This window comes from Rutilus rutilus (genome assembly GCF_951802725.1).
Source record: "Rutilus rutilus genome assembly, chromosome: 1".
Taxonomy (NCBI): domain Eukaryota; kingdom Metazoa; phylum Chordata; class Actinopteri; order Cypriniformes; family Leuciscidae; genus Rutilus; species Rutilus rutilus.
The window spans coordinates 41,624,374-41,650,203 of record NC_140209.1 but is presented as its reverse complement, the minus strand read 5'-3'; the positions used below and the strand labels follow the sequence as shown (position 1 = coordinate 41,650,203).

Here is a 25,830-nt window from a genome sequence, read left to right as displayed (position 1 = left end):
AACTTTTAATCATAACTCGATCTTCTGGTGATGTGTGCGGAACCTCTCCAATCATTTAATCCGCTTAAACCTCGTCCCTTTTTACAATCACCTGCAAGCTCATGTTCAGATCTGCCTCCAATCAAACATTCAATGGATTGAACCAAGTCCCTGCCCTGAATCTTTTCTAGACAAAGTAAATGATTGAAAACCATTAAAGCAAGTAGATGCTGCACAAGTAAAAGACAAGAATTCTTACAGATATAGATTTTTATTTACGTACACATTATCGGTTATCGTGGATATGATCTACAGCCCTGCGAAGTGGTCATGCTCAACCAATACAGAGACTAGTTTTTGGTTCAAAACAAACTTTTTTTTTTTTACTTTTCCAACTATAGGAACTAAAAAAATGGACCCTTTAACTTACTGTATCATGTAATTGCGCTGCTGTAGGCTCTTCTGTCATTCTGACTCGATCTAGACTAACGCAGCACTGGACTTCACCAACTCTACATATCAAAAAAGCTAAATATCACTTTCTCTTCATACTTTACATGGTTCGATTCATTGCCACACATGGCCAGAGAGAGAGAGAGAGAGAGACTGACTACAATAAAGTCTCAATCACCTGCCATCATTAGTTTGCTGTAGATGTAATTTGATTTCACAGATGTGTGGTGGTAACCAAAGTTATTTTGGAAACCATCTCTCTTGAAGATCATTTGACATTGCGAAGCGTAATTATGAAAATGTGTTTGGCTAAATGTGGTTTAATTTCAGATTCTACATTACCAATATACACAAATGTGAAACGTGATCATTCAGACACTGATTTAGCCCTTCAAAACAATCCTTCAGGAGCCAAAATTCATTTATGAGTCATAACCACCATAATTGTGCCCCAAATGGTGCAATATTTATTTTGCTTCGGAGGAGAGGAAGTGCTTGCAAGCAGACCACACTGGCCCTTTCTGTAGTATGATTCTGTGTGAACTCTTTCAGCAAAGGACTCCTCCTTTGTACAGACAGACTCTTAAAAGAGTCACAAAAAGTGAAACTATTGTGCCAAGACACACAAACACTCACCATTTCAGCCATGTGACATAAAGCTGTACATGAAATGAACATGAATTTCACATGTGACCCCTGTTTTTCTGCAGATGGAGAGTGATTTGGCCTATGTTTGCAGCTCACGGGATGTGTGTGATTTTTTTTTTTAGCCATCGATGTCCCAGCTGAAGAGGTGATGTTTCACCAACATGTCCTGAACTCCCTCCTTCAAAGGGCTTTGCTCCTTCTCCTGGAAAAAGAGTGGGGTAAAGTGAGCCGTTTGGTAACGTGTCTTCACAATTGCACTGATTAAACAGCTCTCTGTTGTCTTAAATGGCTGAATTAATTAAAAACAAATGGCTGCTGCGCTCAGCATTCCCGCTGATTTTCACGACTATCTTGCTGTAATTAAACATGGCACTCTATCAGTGCTTGAGTGCTTAAGTCAAGAAGGTCACTGGTGACATGAGAACCACAGTGCACTAACAACAGCTCAGCTAAAGGACAGAGCGGAAATTCCTCTACGAGCTAACAAGCTTTTAAGTGAATTCTGAACTCCAGGTAATGCCTGTCACTGCTACTTACAGACAACAGGGAAGACAGACAACCATTAGCATCAATCCTACATCTAGACTGAAGAGAGGATTTTCACGAGCATGTATACTTTAATAATCACAATATCATCCTGTGCGACACCTGTCAATTCGGTCAGAACACCCAGACAATCCCTGCTAAAGCCTGTTCACACAAAGTTGAATGTCTGCATGAAGTTGATTACATGCATTTTTCAATTGTTCAGATGCAAAAATAAATAAATATCCAATGAGTTTGCATTTATCATGTTATAAAATGATATATTATACACTAGTACCGTTAACATTTTTGGGATCAGTACAATTTAAAAATCAGCAAGGATATTAAATTAATCAAACGTGACAGTAAAGACATTTATAATGTAAGAAAATATTTATATTTCAAATAAATGCTGTTCTTTTGAACTTTTTATTCATCTAAGAACCATGAAAAAAAATGATCATAAGATTTTTTTAATCATAATTTTTTAACTGATTATAATCAGAAATGTTTCTCGAGCATCAAATCATCATATTAGACTGATTTCTGAAGGATCATGTGACACTGAAGACTGGAGTAATGATGAATGATGCTGAAAATTCTTTAATTTCCCTTTCATTTAGATGGAGCACTGGCAAAAACTGATGAAACGATTAAACCAGCATTAGATTTATTGTGAATAGTTCTGGTGCTAAATGTTGGCTGTTTAGCTGCATATGACTTGGTGTGAGCAGGCTTTATCTTTACAAGCACACTGGGATACAGGGGTCTGTCTGAAATGAAATGTAGTGGAGAGTAATATTTGCTTTAGAGCTTAATTAGCATTCAACACAAAAGCGTCTAAACTGGTTTTTTAGAGGTTTAGTTCACATTATCTGGAGCCACTATGTAAACAGCAGTGCAGGACACACCAAGCGCTACAGCTACTAAGCTACTACTACCACCACCACCACTTCTTGCTCTGGCAGCTAGTTATCAAGCAGCAGGCTAGTAACTAGTTGCCAGCATTACCTAGAGGTCCCAACTAAAGAGGTGATGTTGGACCAAGACATCCACCACTTCTGATTTGAGAACGGGAGTCTTCTGGAATGGCAGACAAACACGCAAACACGTTACCCGTGGTGTCTTTAAGGGGTGTTGAAATTAATCGTTACTGAGATGCATCGCGATGTGGACGTGGACGATTCTGCATCGATGCAGTAATAGACCATAATCGATTACAACTGTTATAGACCTTATGTAGCTCCGCCCCTTTTCAGCGCTGCGCTCATTGTCTTTTGACTTCCGGTCTGTATTTTCACAGCGTTTTGCGTGTTTATTAATGAACGGCTCGTTTTAAAATCTTCCCGGTCGATTTACATTTGTTAAGTCATCTGCTTTAAACATTACAGTCCTCATGATAACTTTCGTTAACTTTACATTAAGTAAATCCACTTAAAAAGCTAATTACTCCTGGACAGAAATGCCATATAAATATACAGAGCGACCGCAAAACGGAAGTTAAAAGACAATTTTCCAAAGATGGCGGCGCCCTTGTTTCTCTGGTGCATAAGGTCTATAGCCTACTGACATTTCTCTGACGTCACTGGTTGCATATGCACTTGCCGCGCTAGTGTAAAATGGCGGAGGGAGGTGAAACACAAAAGCGAGTAATAATAAAAATCACCCATTATTTTAACATTTACAGTGTGTGAGCGTGTGCATGCGTGCAAGTAGCCTATGTGTGCGATGGTGTGTGCAGCCTGTGTGTGTGCGAGTGTTAACTTAAGTACACAATTTGACAGTTTCATGCGCTTTTAATATTTACTAGTGTTTATTAGTTATAAATGCTGCTGTCGTCTGCTGTGTTCAGACTTTAAGGGATAGTTCACCCAAAAATGAAAATTTTGTCATCATTTACTCACCCAACTCAAGTTGTTTCAAATCTGTATGAATTTCTTTGTTATGTGGAACATAAAAGATGATATTTTGATGTTTGTAACCAAACAGTTGTGGGACACAATTGACTTCCATAGTATTTTTTTCCATACTATAGAAGTCAATGCCTCTGCATAACTGTTTGGTTACCGACATTCTTCAAAATATCTTCCTTTGTGTTCAACAGAAGAGAGAAACTCGTACAGGATTGGCACAACATGAAGGTGAGTAAATTATGACAGAATTTTCATTTTTGGGTGACTACAGGAAGTGTACTTTTAAAAAGGGAGTTCATATATCTTACTGATTGTATTCATTGACGAAAATGTAGCTATGTGCAGTAATATATTGCAACGCATCATGATATTGAATCAAATTGAACCGTTGACATGATAATCGTAATCAGATTGAATCGTGAGACCAGTGACGATTCACACCCCTAGTGTCTGTGCGTGTGGGAGGACATGTGAGACGTTGAGTGAATGTGAGTGAAGAAGTGTTGATCTCGCACCTCTTTTTTGGTAGGCAGCTCACAGTCTTGGGAGAGACTGAAGGCAAACTTTGAGAGAACTCTGAAAGCAGCACATACAAACTCATGTCAGTAATACACTCAAAATAACAGTTATGGCAGTCATTTCTAATACACAGAAAAGCTTTTAACACTTCTTGACCAATGAATTTCTATGACCCTTCCAGTTATGATTACAGATCATTCAGCAATGAATCATTCAGACCAATTTGTGAAAGATTTGCTCAAAAATTAAACAAATGAATTACTATGGCTTATGAGAAAATGTAATGTTTAATTAAAAGCCTACATAAAAATGTAGAGTAACAAGAGAATTAATTTGTACATTTTAAAATGTTATTTCTATAACTAGTCTTGAGAATTAAATAAAAACTACATTAACACATTTTTAAATTTCTAATTTAAATTAGAAATTTTCCTCTTTGTTTGAATGGTTTGTAACAAAATTTCAGCCCATCAACAGAGGCTCAGTCTTACCTGAGTTCACACTTTATCTGAACCCAGCCAGGACTGCGCAGGAAAGACCAGGGATGGTACCATTTCTCCACGGCACTCATACTGGAACACAACACCTCCAGCCACAGGTGCAGCACCTGCTCACTGACACACACATACAGATGAGTATAGAGAGTCTATGCTGCACGCTTGCATTATGGGAAAAGAAACGAAAAAATTAAAGAGATACTAAAACAACAGGGGGACTTACTTTAAGCCCACACAGATGAGCGAGCGGAACTTGACGTCCATCTGAACATGTGCAGTGTCGTGGCTCATGTTGACAGACTGCACTGCCTAAGTTGACAGGCAGAGAGCGCTCAATGCACACGCAAATAAACAGTACTCAACTGCTGATCACTGACAAGATTTCTATTGTAAAACTCACCCTGTACAGTAGCTCTTCAGGTGTGAGCACCTTCCCATCTTCATCTAACCTAAAGAGACAAGGATCCGACCAGCTATCAAATCAACAAAGTACTTTTATGAGGATTTAAAGAAGGTTAGATCTTATGTTATTACATGTCTCACCTGTAGGTCTTGCATAGCACCAGTCTGGAGTAGACAGAGTTGAAATCTCTCTCCACTTCTCTGCTGGCTGCCTGTGATCAACACACACACACACACACACACTCTTTCACTCACTACTGGCATATACACATCTATACTGTATATTTATATAGGTAGCACAACCTGTTACAAAAGCACTATAAAAAAAGGAGAGAGTAACAGGGCGGTCACACTACACTTTTCGTTGCATTCGTAAGCGTCAGACCACAAACACAAGCTCATGTTGGTGAATGCCTTTCACCAACATTTGGTGTTTGGTGAACTCTGAGCAGCGAATTCATCACGTGAAGACATGTGACCAGTAGAAGATAAGATACGTCACGGCGTGAGATATTTTCAACATTTCATGTACCTCCTCAATGAAGAGCCATGGGTGACAGGGTCCCCCAAGTATGGAGGGCTTCTTCAGGCCGTGCTGAAAGATAGCCTTGAGAGCAGGACACAACGAGCCTCTGACCAAGTCATTGACAGCCTCAGTTACGGTGTCATCTCCAGCCAGAGAGTACTGAACAACAACACAGATGTGCATGAGAAAATAAACCTCTTAACAACCAATTATCTGAAGCAAAGACATTATTTATAATCACCTCTTTACTTCGTTCATCCAAGACTTCCACAAATTTTGCAGGAAACCAGCCTAAAAAGACAAAATGGTTGTGGGAAATACTAATTGGCTGCGTCCGAAATCGCACACTCTTGAGTAGGTACTTATTTGAGTAATTACTTCAGGGCTGCTAAAAAGTTCTATATAGTATCATATGCACACCAGAATCTCGCTGGAAGTAGAAGGTCATCCAGGTACTTTTTTGCCTACTCTTTTATGAGCACTGTGAATTTGGACATACTGCTTTTGTCACATACTGTTTTTCTTCTACTATATAGTCGGGAAGTATGCGATTTCGGATGCAGCTATTGACTTCTAAGTGTAGTTGGGATCATATCAGAAAATCAGATTTAAAGGGAACCTATTATGCAAAATTCACTTTTACATGGTGTTTGAACAAATGTGTGTGTCGGCAGTGTGTGTATACAACTACCCTATAATGGTAAAAATCCCCCCACTCTTTTTTTAATCCCCATAAATCATAAGCAGTGTCTCAGAACAAGCCGTTTGCAGTTTCTGTGCAATGACGTCACATATGCTTAGGCCCCGCCCACGACTGCTGACGGACTCTACCCTATTAGCATAGACCCCAGACACTGAGTGAACTGCACACAGTCCGCCATGTTTATCTCCTCGCCAGAGCATTTAACAGCAGCTTTCAAGTAAGATATGTATTCTAAAATTTCCTTTAGTTTTTGTATTCATATTAACAGCATATAGCAGTAGGTACTGTATATTATGCTGCTTTCACTTTAATACACAGATCTAATATACACATGCGATTCTTTACTTGCTGTTCACGTTAACAGACATAAACGACAGTGTTTATGTGAACTTTGTCAAATTACATGCAAGGTTATGTCAAAAACACAGTTTAAGCGCAGTATCACATGAAAGAGAACTTAGTTCAATAGTCCTGGGACGCTCCATCTGACAGCCAGCTTTCTATGAGTAGTGTACTTTCTACGAGCTCAGAAAACCACATATCATAAGTTTAGACTGATATGGCTTTAAAACGCATGCAGATAATAAATAAGCTTTCATGATGATGAAGAACTGCAGTGACCGCGATAGAGATGATAATCAAAACCAAACAGATGTTTTCGTTTTTGGCAGGGTATCCGAGGCACGAGCTATACAGGCTCCGCCCTCTTCTGGAAAGCACGGAGGGGAGCAACAGCTCATTTTCATTTAAAGATACAGGCATGAAAACAGCCTGTATTTCCTTCCACTAACAAAATAGGCATTTACAACATGGTATTATAAATGATCTGTGGGGTACTTTGAGCTGAAACTTCACAGACACATACTGGGGACATCTGAGACTTTTATAACATTGGTAAAAAGGGGCATAAGCTTATTGTAAGGTCATCTCAGCTCACCTCTTAGGCCGTTCAGCTCTCCCACCCAGCAGTGCTCGTCTTTCTGTGAGATGATCTAAGAATAAACACAGAAATACACAGTTAAGGATGAAAGGTGAAGCATCAGTTAAAATGTTTAGATGACAGAAACAGCAGTTTCTCACTGTGATGATGTCATTCTTCCGAAAACCCAGTTCATCATCGTCGTGCCGTTCAAAGTCCAGTAAGGCTTTGGCTCGTCTCCTACGATTCCGAGACACGACCAGGAAGTTCTCGTGATCCCTTTGATGACTTTCCATAGAATAGTCTGGAGTTAAATCCTAGAGAGAAAGAGACACACACAAGGAACGTACAACATTTTATGGGCTCAAATAAAAAAATATATTGCTAATAATAATAAATATAATAATTTTAATTACAATACTGTAAATATCATTATTACAATTGTTATCATTAGTATAATTATTAATAAACAATGATATAATCATATTAATAAATTATTAATGGCTACAAGTAAGATGGACAGAAAGAGGAATTCCGTATTATCAAATGAAATATCTGGCTTGTTATCTGACTAAATAATTATAATTGATTAATAACTCGAGACTCTCCATGACTCACAGTGGTCTGTTTACAGGGAATGCAAGTGTGCTGCTAATTTCTTGTTGCATAGGCCTAATTTATGCAATTCAACAAAACAACTCAGTGAGTCATCCGGTCGGCTCAGTGCAATGATACATGAGTCACGGTGTGGCTGTTTCAGTGCAAATGTTCTGTTTCTAATTGACTTCTTCCTGGCAGATTTATAAATGTGATTCATTTGATTGAGTGGCTCTTACAGTGCTGCAGTTGCGGGGGTCCAGGCAGTGAAAGTGTTCTGCTGTGCGACTGATGGCTTCTCTCAGCGCTGCCACCAGCTCTGTCTGTTTAATGTTTTTGGCCTTTAGAGCCTCCACCTCGTCCTCGCCCCAGAGCAGCGAGCTCAGGGTGGATTTCCTGTGCAGGCTTTGTCTGCGGACCACCTGCACAATGATGACAATTATGAGCGAGCCTTTGATCACATTTTGTATATTGCTATTGGGGTGTGTTAAAATGTGTGCATCACAGATGATGGTTAAAGGTTTGTGATCTCACCTTGTTGAGGTTGGTGTGGAGAGAATGGGAGTTGTTGGAGTTGAGCTGGGCCTGCTCTGCCAGGATGTAGGCCAAATGCTTGTGTCTGAGTGTATCTAGGTTATCCTGAGACAGAGATCCTGCCAGACGCACAGCCTCTCCCAGCACTGCGGCCCCGTCCTCTAGTTGACTGGGCAGATCTGACAGCGTGTTGAAGATGGATGCCGAGTTCTCAGACGATACCAGCTCTTCCTCCTTTAAAACACAGGAAGAAATAAACACTCATGATTGCCCTGTTCAACATATGAAGGCTTAGTCAATAGAATGTTTTTTTAGTTTTTTTTTCATACAATAAAGCAAAACACCCAAAGACATGTGCTACCTTGATCTTCAGCATGCCCAGTGTAACCTGGAAAAGCACCACTGAGCTCTCGTAGAAGAGCAGGTCCCAGATTCGCAGCAGGATGCGTATGTCCACCACACTGGCAAATGCAGTGAGGAACCAGTGTAGAGTGATTAAAGACAGTTCTGAGAGGGAAAACAAACGATAGAAGTTTATTTTTTTTATTTTTTTTATTCAGCATATGTTTAGGAGGAATACATCTTTGGAACTCTGCAAAATTGATTAAAAAAAAAACAGCAACATTTATTAAATACTTTTTGCTAAAGTAAATCAGGGTATCTGCAGTTTTTAGGCTTTTTAAGACAAATACAATTAATACCATATGTCCCTACAGAACAAATCCATAAAATGTTAGCATGCATCTCAGATTATTTTACTTAATTAAACAAGCAGTTGTACATTCAATTTCAAAACAGGGTAACTGCAAGTTTAAAATACTTAAGACTAGTTTTATTTAATATACAGTATTAAAAAAAAAAATCAATACAAAAAAATTATAGGATGACTGATATTGGATTTTGCTGATATGATAATGTGCTTAAAGAAAGGTAATAAATAGATTATAGTGCCGATGCTCATAAAAATGTATAAACTGAATGTGTTAAATAATGTTCTTAGACTTTCATTCCTGTGATGGCTACAAGAGTTTGTTGAATTAAATGCTCAATACAGCTTATCTGTAATTGGACTACAACTAATATCCATAAGAAAAAAAAGATTTTATGCATAATGTGGTACTTTTAATTATAGACAAGCCCAAAATTCACTGGGACTCTTATTTTAAAATGTCTATGCTGCTCATTCAAAAAGTGATAAGGAGGCTGATAAATATGCACTTCTACAAACATCTACACAAGATAAAAACAAAGTAAACATTGCCATTATTCATCAACAGTAAATCATAGGCAGTCACTTGGGATAAATGCACAGGATTCATTGATTGCGAATCGCTGAAACCGAGAGCCTGTAGAGCGTGCTGCGTTTTGACTTTGAATGTGCAGCAGCTCTCACATTAATTACATTTAAATAATCGCCTTTTGAAGTTTAATAATCAATGGCTGTATCGCAATTCCTGCTTTTTCTGTCCTCTAATTTAAGACCTCTTAAATGATTTCTGAGAAACGCTGTTGAAAAATGAAATCAACACCCAAATAAAAAATTGTGAATATTTGCTAGATGTCTGCTCTAGGTGTGTGCTGAAAAAAAAAGTATTTGTACATAGTCCAGGCTGTGTAAATAGTTGAAAAAACAAAGTGGATCGGACCGATCCACTGAACACCTCAACGGACTTGTAGCCGATCAGCAGCAACACTCATGATAGGGGAAGAGAGAGAAGGGAGATTTGTAGAAAGACTGTAGAAGGAAAGATGGCTGAGATATTACCAAAGAGAAAATGGTCAGAGGAATAACTGGAAAGAATGGTTACGATCAGGCAAGAACTAGGTCCCGCATTAATATTGGAAAAGCTTTCTTGCACTGGAGAGACGTTAAGGAGCGGGAAGGCCTGAAAACAGACGCAGAGGTTGCTTTGTTTCTGCTGTTTCACAAAACCAAGATATGCTGTTGTTGTTGTTACTGAATCACAGCTGTCTGATACTGTTTCTGTTTGCCTGTGTTGCATTGTGTGAAAGGACGGGTGTGTTTGTTTGGGTGTTGATTTCAAATATCAACTGTATTTCTCAGACAACACTTATTACACCTTTAATATGTTATACCAATTAAGATATATAATAATTGTTGGCCTGGTTTCACAGATAGGTCTTAGATTAAGCCAGTCTATAAACATGCCTTAGAAAAAAACATAACTGGTGTGCATCTTGAGACAAAACTTGGCACTGCTACATTTCAGTGCATGTTGCTTTCAGTTAAAAACAGCTCAAACATGGATTTTAGTCTGGGACAACTTGGCTGAAGCCTTGTCTGTGAAACCAGGGGGTTATAACCTTACATTTGATCAAACTGAATTAAAGACGTTTAAAGGACCCTGTAAATGTGAGGCTGTGTGTGTCTCACCAATGTCATGCTCCTGTAGCAGCTGATCCAGGCGAGGCAGATACTGCACTATGAGCTGTCGGAGCACACGCTGGTCGGTTTGAACACCCAACAGAGTGGAAGAGAAGTATGAGGGAGGCAGTATGTCCTCTATCAGAGCACACATCATCCACAGAGCATCTTCCTCCTCCAGAAACAACAGAAGGCAGGACACCACCTGCATCAAAGACAAACACAAACGCCACAGAGTCTGACACCCGATGACCCAAACGTTACACAGCAGAGAGACAAAGACTCTGTGTTAAGGTTGCTCCTCACCATGCCTGTGCCCTGACAGTAGCCGATGTCGGGATACAGCCACGCAAGCCCTCTCAGGACCCGCCTGAGCTTGGGCACCCCCACACTCGACAAAGTGTTGAAGCATGCATTAGTGGGCATGGTCCGCAAAAGATCCTTTTCTATCTGCAGCAGAGACAGAGAGAGAACCTTAATACAGGAAATATTGGAAGATGGCAATACATTAATTCATCAAACTAATCATGAATAAAATGCATATTGATGTTAGCTGAAACAAACCACAAACCACTTGTGGCAGACAGGTCAAATTAAAAGTAGTTATGTTTTTAAGCACATATTTCAAGACTTTTATTTTGAGATATTCAGATATTATCTTTTACGTATATTTTTTGCCATAGTGAATTTAAATAATAGAACAATGTAAGCTTGCTAACATCTTTTTGAATAGGCATGTTTCATTACTCATCAAGCTGGAAGAAAACACAGAACATGTTTTTCCAATAAGATTTCTACATAACTTCTAAGTGCTAATATTACAGGCTCCTGTTTTTGTCGTTTGTATGCATCAGCAAACTGAATAAATAAATGTTTATTGAATCATGAATGATTCATTTTCCTGTTTTCACTGTAAAGCTGCTTTGAAACAATCTGTATTGTGTAAAGCGCTATAAAAATAAAGGTGACTTGACTTGAAATGTAAATGACATACACTACCATTCAAAAGTTTCTCATTCTCATCAATGCTGCATTAATTTGATCAAAAATCAGTAAAAAAAAAAAAAAAAAAAAAAAGAGTAATACAAATTAAAAAAGAAAAAGAGTAAAATAATATATATTTTTTTTACTTTATTCCTGTGATGACAAAGCAAAATTTTCAGTGTCACGTGACGTGATCCTTCAGAAATAATTCTAATATGCTGATTTGGTGCTCATTTCTTATTATGATCAACTTAGAAAACAGCTGTGCCGCTTAGTATTTTTGTTGAAACTGTGATACATTTTTGGGGGGATTCTTTGATAAATATAAAGCTCAAAAGAACAACATTTATTTGAAATAGACATCTCCACTTCAAATAAATCTCAGATCTATGGCAGAGATGACATGTACCTGCTTGGCTGCTGTGGTGTCATCATTAGAGCTGTTTTTGACGATTTCCCTGTAGGACATTTCTGATGTTCGCTTTTTCTGCAGGGCCCCTGATAAACGCATCCACAACTAAAGAAATGCATAAAAGAGACAATGGAGTACGAGACCGATAAACACACAAAGATCCAGCAGAGATGCGGCTGGAAGATCATAGATTCGAGACGCACCGCTGTTCTCATGGGAATCTCTAAAAATAGCAATACAGCATAAACAAGATATTACCAAGACATCATGCCCTATTTCAGTGAGATTAAGAATCCCTCAAGCACGAACATGGTTGCCATGGGAACATTACATCAGCAGATTAGCCGCCTGATGTTGTGTAACAATACAAAGACAGCTTTAAATATGTTGTGAGGTTCAAACGCACACAGAAGCACATTCAGAGGTCGATGAACAAAGGCTCTCAGTGCTGACCTGTGGTCTCATGCTGTGCGGTATGCCCCCCAGCACGAGGGACCGAAGGCGGTCTGAGCGGGCCAGTGTGGGGGAGATCTTGTCCCATGTCAGGTCTCCTACGGTGTTATTGTGGGTGAACTCCAGATGGGCTTGCCAGCGAAGTCTTTGCTGAGGGTCTTCTCTCTGAGGAGCTCCCTCACCACGCAGCCATTTTCGTGTCTCAACACCATCTGAAACGCACAAAAGACCCCACTTTCAAACTCGTCAAAGAAGACAGTACCAGATGAGACATGATCTTTAAGAGGGCTTGACATTGAGCTTTTCCTTTTTACTCATCTTTTTTAAATCTGATCACTTACTTTTCCAAGTCACCCATCCCAAAAACACTTCTAAAACAAAGCTTTAACATATTAAATTATTGGCAATAATTATACAGTGTTATTTAATACATATTATATACTTGACCATTCAAAAGTTTGGGGCTGGTAAGATTTTTAAATGTTTTTGAAAGAAGTCTCTTATGCTCACCAAAGCAATTATAAAATAAAAATACAGTAAAAAACTAATATTGTGATATTTTCTATTTGAATATTTTAAAATGTAATGTATCCCTGTGATGACAAAGCTGAATTTCCAGCATCATTACTCCAGTCTTCACAGTCACATGATTCTTCAGAAATCAGTCTAATATGACGATTTGATGCTTATTATGATCAAGGTTTTAAACAGTTGTGCTGCTTAATATTTTTGAGAAGATGATGATAAATATTTTAAAGGAATCTTTGATGAAAAGAAAGTTCAAAAGAATAGTGTTTATTTGAAATATAAATCTTTTGTAACATTATAAATGTCACTTTTGATCAACATCATTGCTGAGTAAAAGTAATAATTTCTTAAAAAAAATAATTAAAGAATAAACACTTACTGACCCTAAACTTTTGATCGGTGATATACTGTATATATACAGTAGTATTAAAAACCTCTGAGGCATTGCAGAATAATGGATTATGCAAACTTAGTGAATAAACATAATACAATACAAGTACAGATTTAGCTGTTTTTCTGTGGTTGTCCTAGACAAGTGTTAAGGTTGAGCCCTATTTCATTCATATTAGTGCTGATGTTCCCACACCAACCTTCACTATCAATCCGGAACCCAAATTCATCATAATGCAGTTCTGCTTCCATACTGGGGTCTTTCTGCAATAATCAGAACAATGTCTGTGAGAAATGAACCATGTCCCATGACAATGAAGATGTTACAATAACAAAACACCATTTATCTGGCACTTAAGTATCAATGCAATATTATAAAACATGCCCTCTAAGAATAAAAAGAAAGAAATGCAAGTAAACTACCTGACAGTACTTTGCCAGGATGTCCTGGGGCCACATGCTGGGTGTGAGGGCTGCAAAAGGCCCCCCTGGGGCTGGAGTGTAACTACCTGCTAAACAGAAAACTTTATGAGGAGACTTACTGTGTTTGACAAAACACAAATACAACCATGCTCACAATTAAAAAATGTGTGCATTCATGCAGTAGCTTACTTGACATGGTGTTTTTTTAGTGTCTAAAGAGAAGAGTCCAATGAGAGCAGGTCAGGTTGAGGTTCACAGGCCCTGGATAAGGAAGACCAACACATACCAAATGTGAAAAAAAAACCTTCCCATAAGACAAAGTAAAGCCGTTAACACACATAGAGAGCGTCATTCCTCAAGTGATCAATGCAATTCACAGCCTGTGGAAATAATCACCTCAAAATATGTGCTTAAAGGAGCCAACAAAGCAGAATATCATATAACATCACTTTAGTGCAATTCAATAAGGAAAAAAAGAAGTACGCTATGAGGAAGTGAAGTGTCTGAAAGCTTTTTTAAAGCTAAACTTGAGCTGCAGGTAGAGCCTATACTGTGTCCTCCTTTATGCTCCACTTCTCCAAATCAACGCAGACACACGGGACAGCGAGCTAAATCTTCAGCAGCACAGCATGTTCAGATAAATTAATCATGCCAGTGAGAAGCCCATAGACAACACAATACCTTAACAAGACTTCTCTCTCCGTAACACTGACAATCAACCGGGTGTAGTGTGATGGAAATGGTTTATGTAATGGCCTCAGAAGTGGTCAAAAGGGGATTTCAACATGGAATGTGCAGAAAATGCAGACTAAGGATGCTCAGGTCAAAGACCCTGTAGACTTACCCAAAAAGTGTTTAACAAAGTCATATATTGAACTTAGATAATTACAAACCAATCACAGTGAAGAAGACTTGAGTAACATTGATTTTTTTCTCAACTGTAAGATACAGATGTACATGTATCTTTCTGTTCAGGGAATCTCTCTAGGTTGTTGTAACCAGTGAGCTCCGACTTTTATTCCTGCAATGAGCAACTTGGGAGTCGTGTCTGGTAATAGTGTGCGATACTAAACAGAGTTCTCTTCCGCGTCTTTTTGCACTTGAACGGACAAATACACACAAAAATGTCAACATATCAGTGTAAACACAGTCGGTTATGTCTTAAGTGAACGAAAACAGTTGACAAAGCACAACAGTATAGGCCTATTGGATCTGTGCAGCTCCTAAAGTGACAGCAGTCTAAGATTCCTGCTCCCATCTCTAACAAATCACACAACAAACGGCTGTCGCTGTTGTTGACTGAATAACTTTTGTAACTATATTTGTAATGTATATTTTATTTATAAAGTGCAGTGTCATTTTACATTTGATTACAGTTTCTGAACCCAAAATTATTTTTTAAATCGCATCTTTGTTCAGTTGTGTTTATTTATGCGATTGCTAATTTGTGCAAGGAGTTCTGTGTTGGCGTTGTTGCTGAGCCAGAGAGAGCAGTTGTAATATATAAAGTTATGAAGCAGCTTCACAAAAAACTTCACAGCAGACATCCCATGATCCTACCCTGCAAATTTCCAGGAGATGGCACATCTTAATGTTAGATGAACTGTGATAAAAGTTTATAGTTCGGATATAAACACTGATGTCTCTACGTAAGTGATCAAAATAGAGTAAATCACCTTTTGAAAGTAAATTTGCACTTCAGATAATGATTTTTATAACTACATTGTTACGCCACCTGCTGGCGACAAGTGACTGTAAAATTTTTTTTTGTATTTGTCACTGAATCATTCATTCAAGAGTTGTTCAACACTGATTAATCCTGTAATGAAACAAGGTACGTAGCCTATTTAAGAGCGAGTCATTGAATCAATCACTTCTTTTAATCATTCACACCGTCACCATACTTCAGGAGGGGAATTACCTTTAAGTACTGTATGGATTCGGGATGAGAATTACCCAGAAGGTACTGTAGTATTGTATTATATTATATTGACAACTGGAGATTGTTCAAATTGTCCGTGCTGAAGAAGTCAGATTAGTAGGTTAATTTCCACGGCATTGTTTCTTCTCTAAACTCATAACAAACCCGTTAAAGATACTGTACCTGATATTTTTTTCTTCTATTTGGGCAAAATGGTTTAAACCCCAAATAATACATTTAAAGCAATCATCTGTGAAAAAAAAAAAACAGGCTTTAGGATGCCATCTACTGTTTATTATAGATGATTGTAATAGATGAGAAGCTTGTTCCAGGGATGGAAAGTCTTGGCCAATTACATGCTCAGGAAAAAGGGGGTTGCGCATATTGAACTCCGGGACAAAAATTATAAAATGAGCGAGTATATCATGAATCCATTTTCCAAACCATGTTTTTGTCTTATCCTGAATCACTACGGTCCACCCATAATAAGTGTTTATATTCTGGCTATTTTAGACTGGTTCGGGTTAGCCCAGTACCTGCGTGACTCGTCAGTCGTCATAGACCTAAACAGAGAGAAGTAGCTCCGGCTACAATGTTCTTCCACAAGATGCATGCAGTTCTGTTTATTAACCGGAAAGTTAAGGACCGCAGCTTTAAGGAAATGCGTGAGAGAGAGGGGATATGAGATTATAGGCTCACCCACATAAAAAGAAACGATAGCAAAACTGAATGCCAGGATTCTCACCTATAAGCTTCTCAGACCTTTTGGTCTCCGAGCCAGTGTTTTAAGAACTGTGATGGTTTATGGCTGCTGTACCAGCCAGAGGCTTTTTAGCTGGTATGCAGATGCACCATTCAATTTCCTCATTTGTTTAAAATAAATCACTTCCTTGTTGAATAAAAACCAAAGAGTGAAGGACTGCTCTATAAATGCACCAGAGCTTATCTTCCTGCTCTGCCTACGTGTGTGTGTGTAAGAAAGAGAGCAATGGAAAACTTAGATGTTATCTGGATATGCATAATGCAACCGCATGGCAGCTCCATTTCACTAAAGGATATAATAGAGAGAGAGTGAGAGAGAAAGGCCTCAACTATAAGGATGGTTTTCTGCTGAAAATTGTACATATTAATCACCTTTATTCTTGTTTTTTTTTACCCTATTTATTTTGGTGCTTTGGATAAGTTTGCTGAAGTCCCCTGGTTGAGAACCAATGTTCTACATTGTCACAAAGATAACATTATCTAATGGCTAACATATAAGGTTTTGTAAATCCTGGAACCCTGTTTTGTGAAGCAAACTGCAAAAAAAAAAAAAAAAAAAAAGCCTTGTGAAAGTTTTGAAATCATCAATAAGAATGTCTTCAAATCGTCAATAATGTTTGGCAGTGTACTCCAATGTAATGGAGTTACATTATATCTGTATAATGTGCAGCTTGTTATGAATTTTCTGTTTGTAAATAAATAAAATTAGTGAAGGATTTTGTAAAGAAAACATTGAATGAAAAACATTTATAATTGTAGTTCTCAAAGTTAAAATATAGCTTTTTATCCATTTACAAACCCAAATGAGATCAGATTCATGTACAATATAGACCAGTGTGCCTGAGCCTCAGAGGACAGTCAAGACATCACTGCTGGCTCTCTGTAGGAGTCTCCATCATAAACAAACACTTACAAACAATGACACTCCTCATCACGCTGTGAACCACATCCACAGTATCATCCCTATGGCAACAGACCCAACAGCAACCAAAAAAACAAAGGAAAGCAGCCGAAGTGATCAGTGTGTGAGAGGAGTCAGTGCTCCTAGACAGGGTTAGGAATCGAAAATCGATTCTAATTCTGGAATCGAATACTTGAGGTCAGGAATCGGACACTTGTTATAAAATTAAAATTTCGATTCCTTTGTGAGCGAGCGTTTCACTATGACTTTGAGCGCGAGACGACTCACACGCTGTTTTTTGCGTCCATACATACACATCCAAAGCGCGCTCACAGAAAAAGTGATTTTAAACCATTCAAGCGCAAGACACCTCAAGGTGCACGCTGTTTTCAGTGCTTCAGGCATGTGCAACTATATATACAGCAGCTGCCGTCTCTATAACACTAATCAAACAACAAAAGACAAAGAGAAAATTCACTCGTTCTTGACTGAATAACATTTGTAACTTAGGCCTATATTTGTAATGTATATTTTATTTATAAAGTGCAGTGTTATTTTTACATTTGAATACAGTTTCTGTACCTGAAAATCTTAAAACACTGTTTATTTCAATCGTATCTTTGTTCAGTTGTATCTATTTGTTGCGATTGCTCATTTTTTTTATTACTGAGTGTTTACTTGTCTTTAATAATGCTTGAAATTTATATTAGTTAGGCTAGTTTTTCTATGGTATTTTTAAACCACAGGCAAAAGTTCCTTGCGTAAGTTCTTTAGCCTGTTGATTTTTGTTCATGATATTCAGCTACAATTAAATGTTTTGCAATAAGACTAAATGTGAATGATATCTAAGGCTTTTTTTTTACCTTATTGGAATCAAAATTAGGAATCGATAAGAATTGGAATCAATAAGCAGAATCGAAATCGGAATCATTAAAATTCAAACAATACCCAACCCTACTCTCAGAAGACTCTGGCTACGTTCACACTGCAGGCTGAAACGGCCCAATTCCGATTTTTTTGCCCCTATGCGACCTGTATCTGATCTTTTCATGACAGTCTGAACGACACAGATCCGATCAAATGCGACCCAGGCCACTTGGGTATGTGGTCCAAATCCGATACGCATCCGATCTTTTGAAATGCGACTTCAGTCTGAACGGCCAGGTCGCATGTATCCGACCCGCACGTCATTGATACGCGACAAACGTCATAATTCTGCGTTGAAGTAGGCGGGAATGAGAAGATAAACAACCTGGTTCTGGTCATTCGGAAGTTACTGATGAATTCTGTATTAGTGAAGCCACTCACATCAGTATCCCACCACTCCTGGCTGCGACTCCACACCCACACGTTTCTCCGTACCGACGTTGCTACCACTGCTCCACAAAACGCCATGGCCAAAAACCTTGCTCTCCTCCTCCTTTTTAATTTTCTTCTTAAAATGAGAAGATTGTAATTGTGCTGGCTCCGTTGGGAAAATAACTTTAATATCGCTAAACGAGCTCCACTGTTGACATCCATGTTTAGCTACTTCCGCAAACAACAAGTGACATCGTTGACCGTTGAGAACTCTTCTCCGCACGCGGGTCACTTCTGGGTCATTTCACGTTCACGTTCACACAGGAGATCACAAAAGGTCGCATTTAATTGGAAATGTGAACGGCCTTGCAAAAAAATCGAATTTTTTCAAAATATCGGAATTGAGCATTAAGCCCTGCAGTGTGAACGCAGCCAATTTCCTATAACAGTAGGTTACAAATTCCAGGACTCTCAAGAAAATAAAGTGTGGGCTGCAAGCTGCTAATGAAAGTAGATTGGATCATGTCAAGTTAGGCAGATAGATCATTGTACCGTTGTCATTACAACGACACCAGGCTAACTGTGATTTTGGGGTGAATTTAAAATGACCAAACTGCTGGTGTGGCTGAGGAATAACGGGTATATTAGCTAGGCTAGTTGATGAGGCAACATTTTTGTAATAAAGGTAACTTGATGTACTAACATAATAAAAACTTAAAAATATAAAAACAGCAAATTTACTAAAACATCAAATAAAAATGAAAAATGTAAAATAAAAATTCAGAATATTAATAAAACCTACTCCCATTGACACAAAAATAACACTGGTGTGTGCGAGACCGTGATTGTGAGAGATGCCTGCCAACCGAAGGCCATTCATGCCATGAGGCACGTGGCAGCTCTCTGACGTCAGCAAGAAGGGGAGAACAGAGGGAGGGACGGGGGCAGTCAGTGTGTTGCATGACTCACGGCGTGTTGTGACTAGAAGAAGCTGGAGGAAGGAAAGATGGAGGTGGGGCCGTTGAGAGACAGGGGATCTTTCCCATTGAGGCTATTATTGGGGTACTTTTTTTCCAACACAGCTGGACACACTCAGAGGCCACCAGACATCTCAGCTCCTGGGTGTCACAAGCTGGTGATCTCTGGCAGGATATCCTAACCTACCCTGTGCTTAAGGAGGGCGTGAACCACAGTAGACAAACAGAGCCAAACCTTACAGCCACACTATACGTATGTCAAGGGAGTGTCGGTTTTAAAGAAGGTTCCAAAATCTTTGTTAGCACTGACCAAACAATGGGTCTCATTCACCAAGCATGCTTACGCACAAATTTGTGCGTGAAATCTGTGTACGAACATTTTTATAAACAAATAATGATTCATTAATAACTTTAGTTCTAAAATATAGGAACAATTGAAACCACTTGTACGCAGAAATTACATACTCTTGGTGGCCTAATAAACATGTTAAGATTAAATTTTAAGAGGCTATTATTGGGGTGTTTGTTTTTTGTAGAGTTAAAGTGGTCATGAACTGAGAATTCAAATTTTGCTTGATCTTTTGACAGTTAAGAGGACGTTTTACTATAAAAATATCCTGTACGTTTCAAAACTCAAAACTATCCAAAAGCTTTTATTGAGATCAAGGACAGAAAAAAACGACAGGATCTGAAAAGTGTGGAATTATGACGTAATAGTGCAGTGAAAGACCGCCTTTGTAGAAGATGATCACCACCTATGTCTAAGGCCTCGTTTACACCGTCAGTGAAATGTGACCCAATTCCGATTTTTTGCTCATATGTGACACAGATCGGATGTGTTCTGACAGTGTAAACAGGAAAGAAACGCATGCATTCTGATATTTCGAGATCGGTTTCAGGCCTCATTCATATGTGGAAATAAATCAGATATAAATCGGATATGTGCCAATGCGACTGTCATGTAAACAGGCTGATCGGATTTTCTGAGGCATTAGGAATGCCATTAAACGTCTCTGCGGTTTAATGATGAGAGAAACCCTGACGCGCGTCTGCAAAGGGACGGATGGCCTGTCGAAACGTTGTGTCGTCGTAGGAGAGGAATGTGGACAAACGATGACACAACATATCAAAGGTTGGCTTGCTCAACCTAAAATTTCAGACCCACTGCTTCTCGTTAAAGCTCGCCACAATATGCTCCCACCAGTCCTGAGATCTCTCTCGCACACAATAACTGAAGCATGAGCACAGGCTGCAATGGTGGCACTTTTCGTCCTCCTCCGCCTCATAATCATGGTGATGTTTGGCGAACTTCGAATATATCGCAGAGCTAGCATCAATCATATTTTGCGTTCATTCATCTGTGTAAGATAATTTAACCCTTTAAGCATGCGTGATGTTTCAGATAATATGGCAAGTTTAAACACATGAATCGAATATGGGTCAAATCAGAACTGACACAGGATCAATAACATTATCTTCCAAAGGATTCTAATGCAACTTATGCAAGGAAAGTTGTTTTTTTTTCTTTTTTTCTCAGCAGTGCATTATTTGTTTGTATTCGGTACATTTCACAGTGGATTATTAGGTCATTCAGTCGCAATTTCGCTCAGGCTTTTCAAACACACTTTTACAACACGGATCCGTCAGCAACGCCACAAACATGTACGTAATCATGGTTATTCTAATGCCTGATCTGTGATCAGTGATTTCTGATGTGCGATTATTCAAGTTCCGACAGATTTTCTTTGTCTCAAAATCGTTCAATAGGCTACTGTTTATGCATCAGTAAATCAAACCAGTGACTAAATGATCAACTTCATATTGTTTCTCTTAGTACCATGAAAATAATCTTATTTAAATTGTGATCAAATTGAATGCGATCAAAGAATGCTTCCTTTACAGTCACCTAAGATGTCAATCACACAGTTTATCTGGACACTTGCCAAAACTCCCATTATCAATGACACTGTTACACTGCACAATGCAGCTCTTACTGTTTTTACATCGTGTTTGCGTTATTATTTATGGTGAAAGCATTCGTGAGAGTGCAGAAATCGTGTTGCAATGATGAGATCCATTATGAATGTTAGCCAATCACAGTAGTGGGCGTTAACACTGAAGTCTCACAGCAGACACGTCCCTTCAAACAGAGCGTTCAAATCAGAGGACTAAAATTAGGATAATAGCCATTTATTTCTAAAGTCAATTTTTGATGTAAAAATCATATTATTATTATAAGTGCACCTCAGGAAACACTTCATACTTTTATATATATAAATCCAGTTCATGACCCCTTTAAATTACAATTAGACATTAAACCTGAATTATCATAGTAGTAACACAAATTACTTTCACTCATTGAAGGCATCATACTCTCAAGCGGCAGGCACAGCAGATTTCCCCATTGTCATTGCCTGTGTTGCACACACTAATGAACATAGGGGTGGAGGCATCAAGCTAGGGGTGAGATCTTTTTGGGTAGGGGCTTGTTTGTATTGGCGATTTTAAATATTAACAGCATTTCCCAGAAATTGCTTACTGCACCTTTAACAGCTTCAGTGAGGTAAAGAACTACAATCCTATGAAGCACTGTGGAAGAGAATCAAATAAAAAACTATTTTATTAATAGTTTAACTATTAAAAAATATTAAACTAATTATTATTCTAATATAATGAAAGAAAATTGTATTTTAAAAATAATTTAATGCAGGGATAGTTTATCAAAAGTAAATTAGTCATCACCTGTATGACTTTCTTTTGTGGAAGACAAAAAGAGATGCAAAGCAGAATAAGAGTCTCAGTCACTTTATGGAAAAATGTGCAATGAAAGTGAATGGTGACTAAAGCTGTCAGTACAAAATATTCTGAGTGTCTAGGATCATATTTTGTGTCCCAGAGAAGAAATGATGTGACCAGCATAACCGCATTCTTCATTTACATTCTATGGAGACCTTTAAAAAAGGAATAATCAATGGCAGGACGAGTCATTTTACCATATGGCACCAGAAACGAGTTCACGAACTAGCGCACGGGTGCAGTTCACAATGAATCATTCAGAATAACGGACCTGCTGTACTAATAAGGGTTCGGGGAAACCGAACCCAATAAAACACATGAAATGAATCTCCTCAGCGACATTAGAAGACAACCACCTGCTATCGTACAAGAGTGCGTTTAAACTAACAAGTTGCGCACTGTCAAAACACTGCTGCTGTCAGACAAGCAAACTTCACGAGTTGAACGCCTTAGAACAAGAAGAAACGTTGATGTTCGTTCCTTAATATAATCTTATTTTGTATTCAGTGTTATTACATACACAGGGCAAATTATAGCAACCAAGTCCTCCAAATATGAACATACTGCTCCTCAATAATATACGATACTCTCAATACGTGCAAACTACTTCTGAGAGGACATTCAAATCTGTGTGCCGCTTTCATAGTCGATACCGTTATAGAGAAAATACATCTAAATAACACGTGAACAGTACACTAAAAATGTATGATAGCCCGCTTTAGCTCCGAGACACTAACTGGTCGCTGGCTGGCAGAAGCCATCCAAGCATCAGTAACGTTAACGTTAATCAATGCACTTGCCGCTACGATTAGCCACCGAGCTAGCGAACCAACAAATGTTATCTATCTTCTTACCTTACGTCATGCTGAATCACCTTTCTGAAGAGATGTGCTTCGTTGTACTATTGAGCATATGTTTTGCGGATACGGTGCAAGTACGGGATGTGTAATTGTAACTCGGGTTTTGTGATGGTGGACAGACCGACTGTTTTGCGTCATACACCTGTTCGTGTCTCGCACTGAAGGATTATATCCTTCCGCCAAAAGAGATTTCCTAAAGAAATAGTTCCCATCCTACTAACAGATTTTGTCTGCTTGAAAGCAAAAAAAAAAAAAAAAAACTTTCTATAGCAGAAACGGTAGCTGTAATTTAAAATGGAGGAAAGTAAAGCGTTTTTTTTCTTTTTTTTTTCTCTATATATATATTTTACCAATCTTTTCAACATTTACTTTACATCATATCTGGAAAATTCACTTTGCGCTTCATATGAGCTTTCAAGCGAAATATCGAGTCAGCATAGAGAGTTGAATAAGAGTCGTTTGGCAACGAACTGCTCACGTTAGCCGCGTTGTGTAGCCCATTATCATCTCAAAGCTCAGAAGTCATGGAGCAGAGCAGGAACTATAGCAAACTGCCAACACAACATAATCTCCATCCGCCGTCTTGATTAAACGTCATGACGTATACTTTCAACGTTGATTAAACAGTTTATTCATTCGTGCGGTCTCTCTTTACCACCTATGTTTAAACGGTTTAAACTTTAAAGCGTATTATTTGCTGTCCATGTCGGTATTTTAGCATTTCTATCTGATCACAGGGCAGATTGGTACTGATTTGCTTAATTATTTCTTCGCGTAATTTTCGCTGTAGATTTATTGCTTTAAAAATGACGTAAAGAAATGTTGGGTTAAAATACATTTTAACTCCTGGGATACAAAAAGAAATAGTCTTAATGCAGCCGTCAATGACAATAAACATAGGCTACATGAAATGTATACATATACGACAAAGACTTTATGCTATGTGGATTTATATTTATGTGGATTTATTATATGTATATTCACACACACACATTAACTGTTCTCTATTTCACTGAATAACATGAACTTTAAAAAAACAACAACAAAAAACATGAATTTAAGTTGAAAAGTGCCAATGCCAACTTCACCACAAGGTGTCAGGATATTGCAAACTATTTTAATTAGAGCAGTGAAGTAGCCCACAAGATATTACTGGAAGATGATTTTATTTATGGCATACTTCAACAAAACACAGAGTGAAAAGGGGACACATAACAGCAGAAGAGGAAAGTTAAGTTTACATGCTGAGAAATATGTAGCCTACAGGTTTTGAGCACGTGAAGTTGGTTAACTGCATTTCCCAGAGAACATGATCTGTCTCTCTCAAGGTGTGAAGTTTTTAATTTTTAAAAACTTTTAGTTTTTAGTGAGAAAAATCTACAGTTAGATATACACACAATGGACTGCTTCTGAAAAAGTTATCATGCGAAGTATATATACAAGCACTTGTTAAATTGCAATAAATATATAACAGACATTGTAATAGGTAGGCTATGTTAATGGAGAAAATATACATTTATAAACGTTTGCCAATCCTTGGAACTTGAAGTGAAGACCAACCAAACTAGACAACTGTATGGGCAGAGAAGTAACCAAGAGAAAGCTACAACGTTTCGCAGCAGAGCACATTGACTGAAATATGAGAAACTTTTAGATAACCAATCTCTTTAGCACTTATTCAGCCTCTTTGGGTGAAGGAAGCTTGAAGGAAACCACTTTATGAGCCAACATAAGTCATGCCTGGAGTTAGAAGCCATGTGATGACCTGAAAAAAAAAATGAGTAAAACTGCAGACCGAGAAGATGAAAGTTGAGCTTTTTTTCTTCTTCTTGAAACTCTGTCGTGTAGCCTAAAATATTTATTCCTATAGTCCCGTAAATACAGATCCCATAGTTAACATTAATGCATTAACTATAACAATAAGCAATACATAGGCTATGTTTGTCAGCAAGGGGTTGCAAAAAGGCAGACATAAAAATGCTGGATCTATTTGCAAGCAGTCTTCTTAAACGAAAACCGCTTCAGGCTATCTGGAATCAAAAACACATACATCTGAAAAAAGATTGAAACAAAAAGGGCTCTTTAGGAAAACCTAGGGCTGAATCCGAAATTGCATACTTCCATAGTAGACAAAAAACAGTATGTGACAAAATAAGTACAGTACTGAGTGTACTTATGAGAGTAATTATGCATTTCTAAGGCACTAAGAGAAGATCTAAGATTCCAAATGAATCTTCAGCTGTCAGGCGGAGGTCTCAGAAAGTTGAGATTTTACAAGTTTCTCAAATTATGAGTGTTGCAACTTGTTTATTTTTTTACAAGTTATTTTTTACGGTTATTCTGACATGGCGTGAACGCACCTGTACATAGGCCTATTTATCATGGCTTACTATAAATAGTGCATTTCTACAATGGCATTAGTAGGCTAATTGACAGATTTTGCATATGATGCGACATTAGGTGTCATTGTAAGTCCAAGGTGACAGCCATACATACTGGTAAAAAAAAAATTTTTTGTGAACT

The 25,830-nt window shown here is 38.2% G+C and overlaps 1 protein-coding gene across 4 annotated transcripts; it reads right to left on the bottom strand.

Moving 5' to 3' along the window:
* Positions 1-840: 840 nt before the first annotated feature.
* On the bottom strand, positions 841-23,912 carry sgsm3 (small G protein signaling modulator 3). Of its 4 annotated transcripts, none has more exons than XM_084420787.1 (22): positions 23,302-23,912; positions 13,981-14,052; positions 13,792-13,877; positions 13,569-13,632; positions 12,451-12,662; positions 11,995-12,102; positions 10,908-11,051; positions 10,611-10,806; positions 8,577-8,722; positions 8,216-8,449; positions 7,921-8,103; positions 7,246-7,401; positions 7,103-7,157; positions 5,704-5,753; positions 5,469-5,621; positions 5,078-5,148; positions 4,935-4,983; positions 4,758-4,843; positions 4,529-4,651; positions 4,034-4,094; positions 2,617-2,688; positions 841-1,282 (listed from the first exon to the last, which is right to left on the bottom strand). In XM_084420787.1, exons 2-21 carry the CDS (start codon positions 13,985-13,987, stop codon positions 2,617-2,619), a joined length of 2,256 nt encoding a protein of 751 aa, XP_084276913.1. In that variant the 5' UTR covers positions 13,988-14,052; positions 23,302-23,912; the 3' UTR covers positions 841-1,282. The 4 variants fall into 4 exon arrangements, with proteins under 4 accessions (XP_084276913.1, XP_084276912.1, XP_084276911.1 ...); XM_084420786.1 differs by having other exon boundaries at positions 13,792-13,880; positions 23,302-23,890; XM_084420785.1 differs by lacking the exon at positions 2,617-2,688 and having other exon boundaries at positions 23,302-23,855.
* Between the last annotated feature and the right edge of the window lie 1,918 nt (positions 23,913-25,830).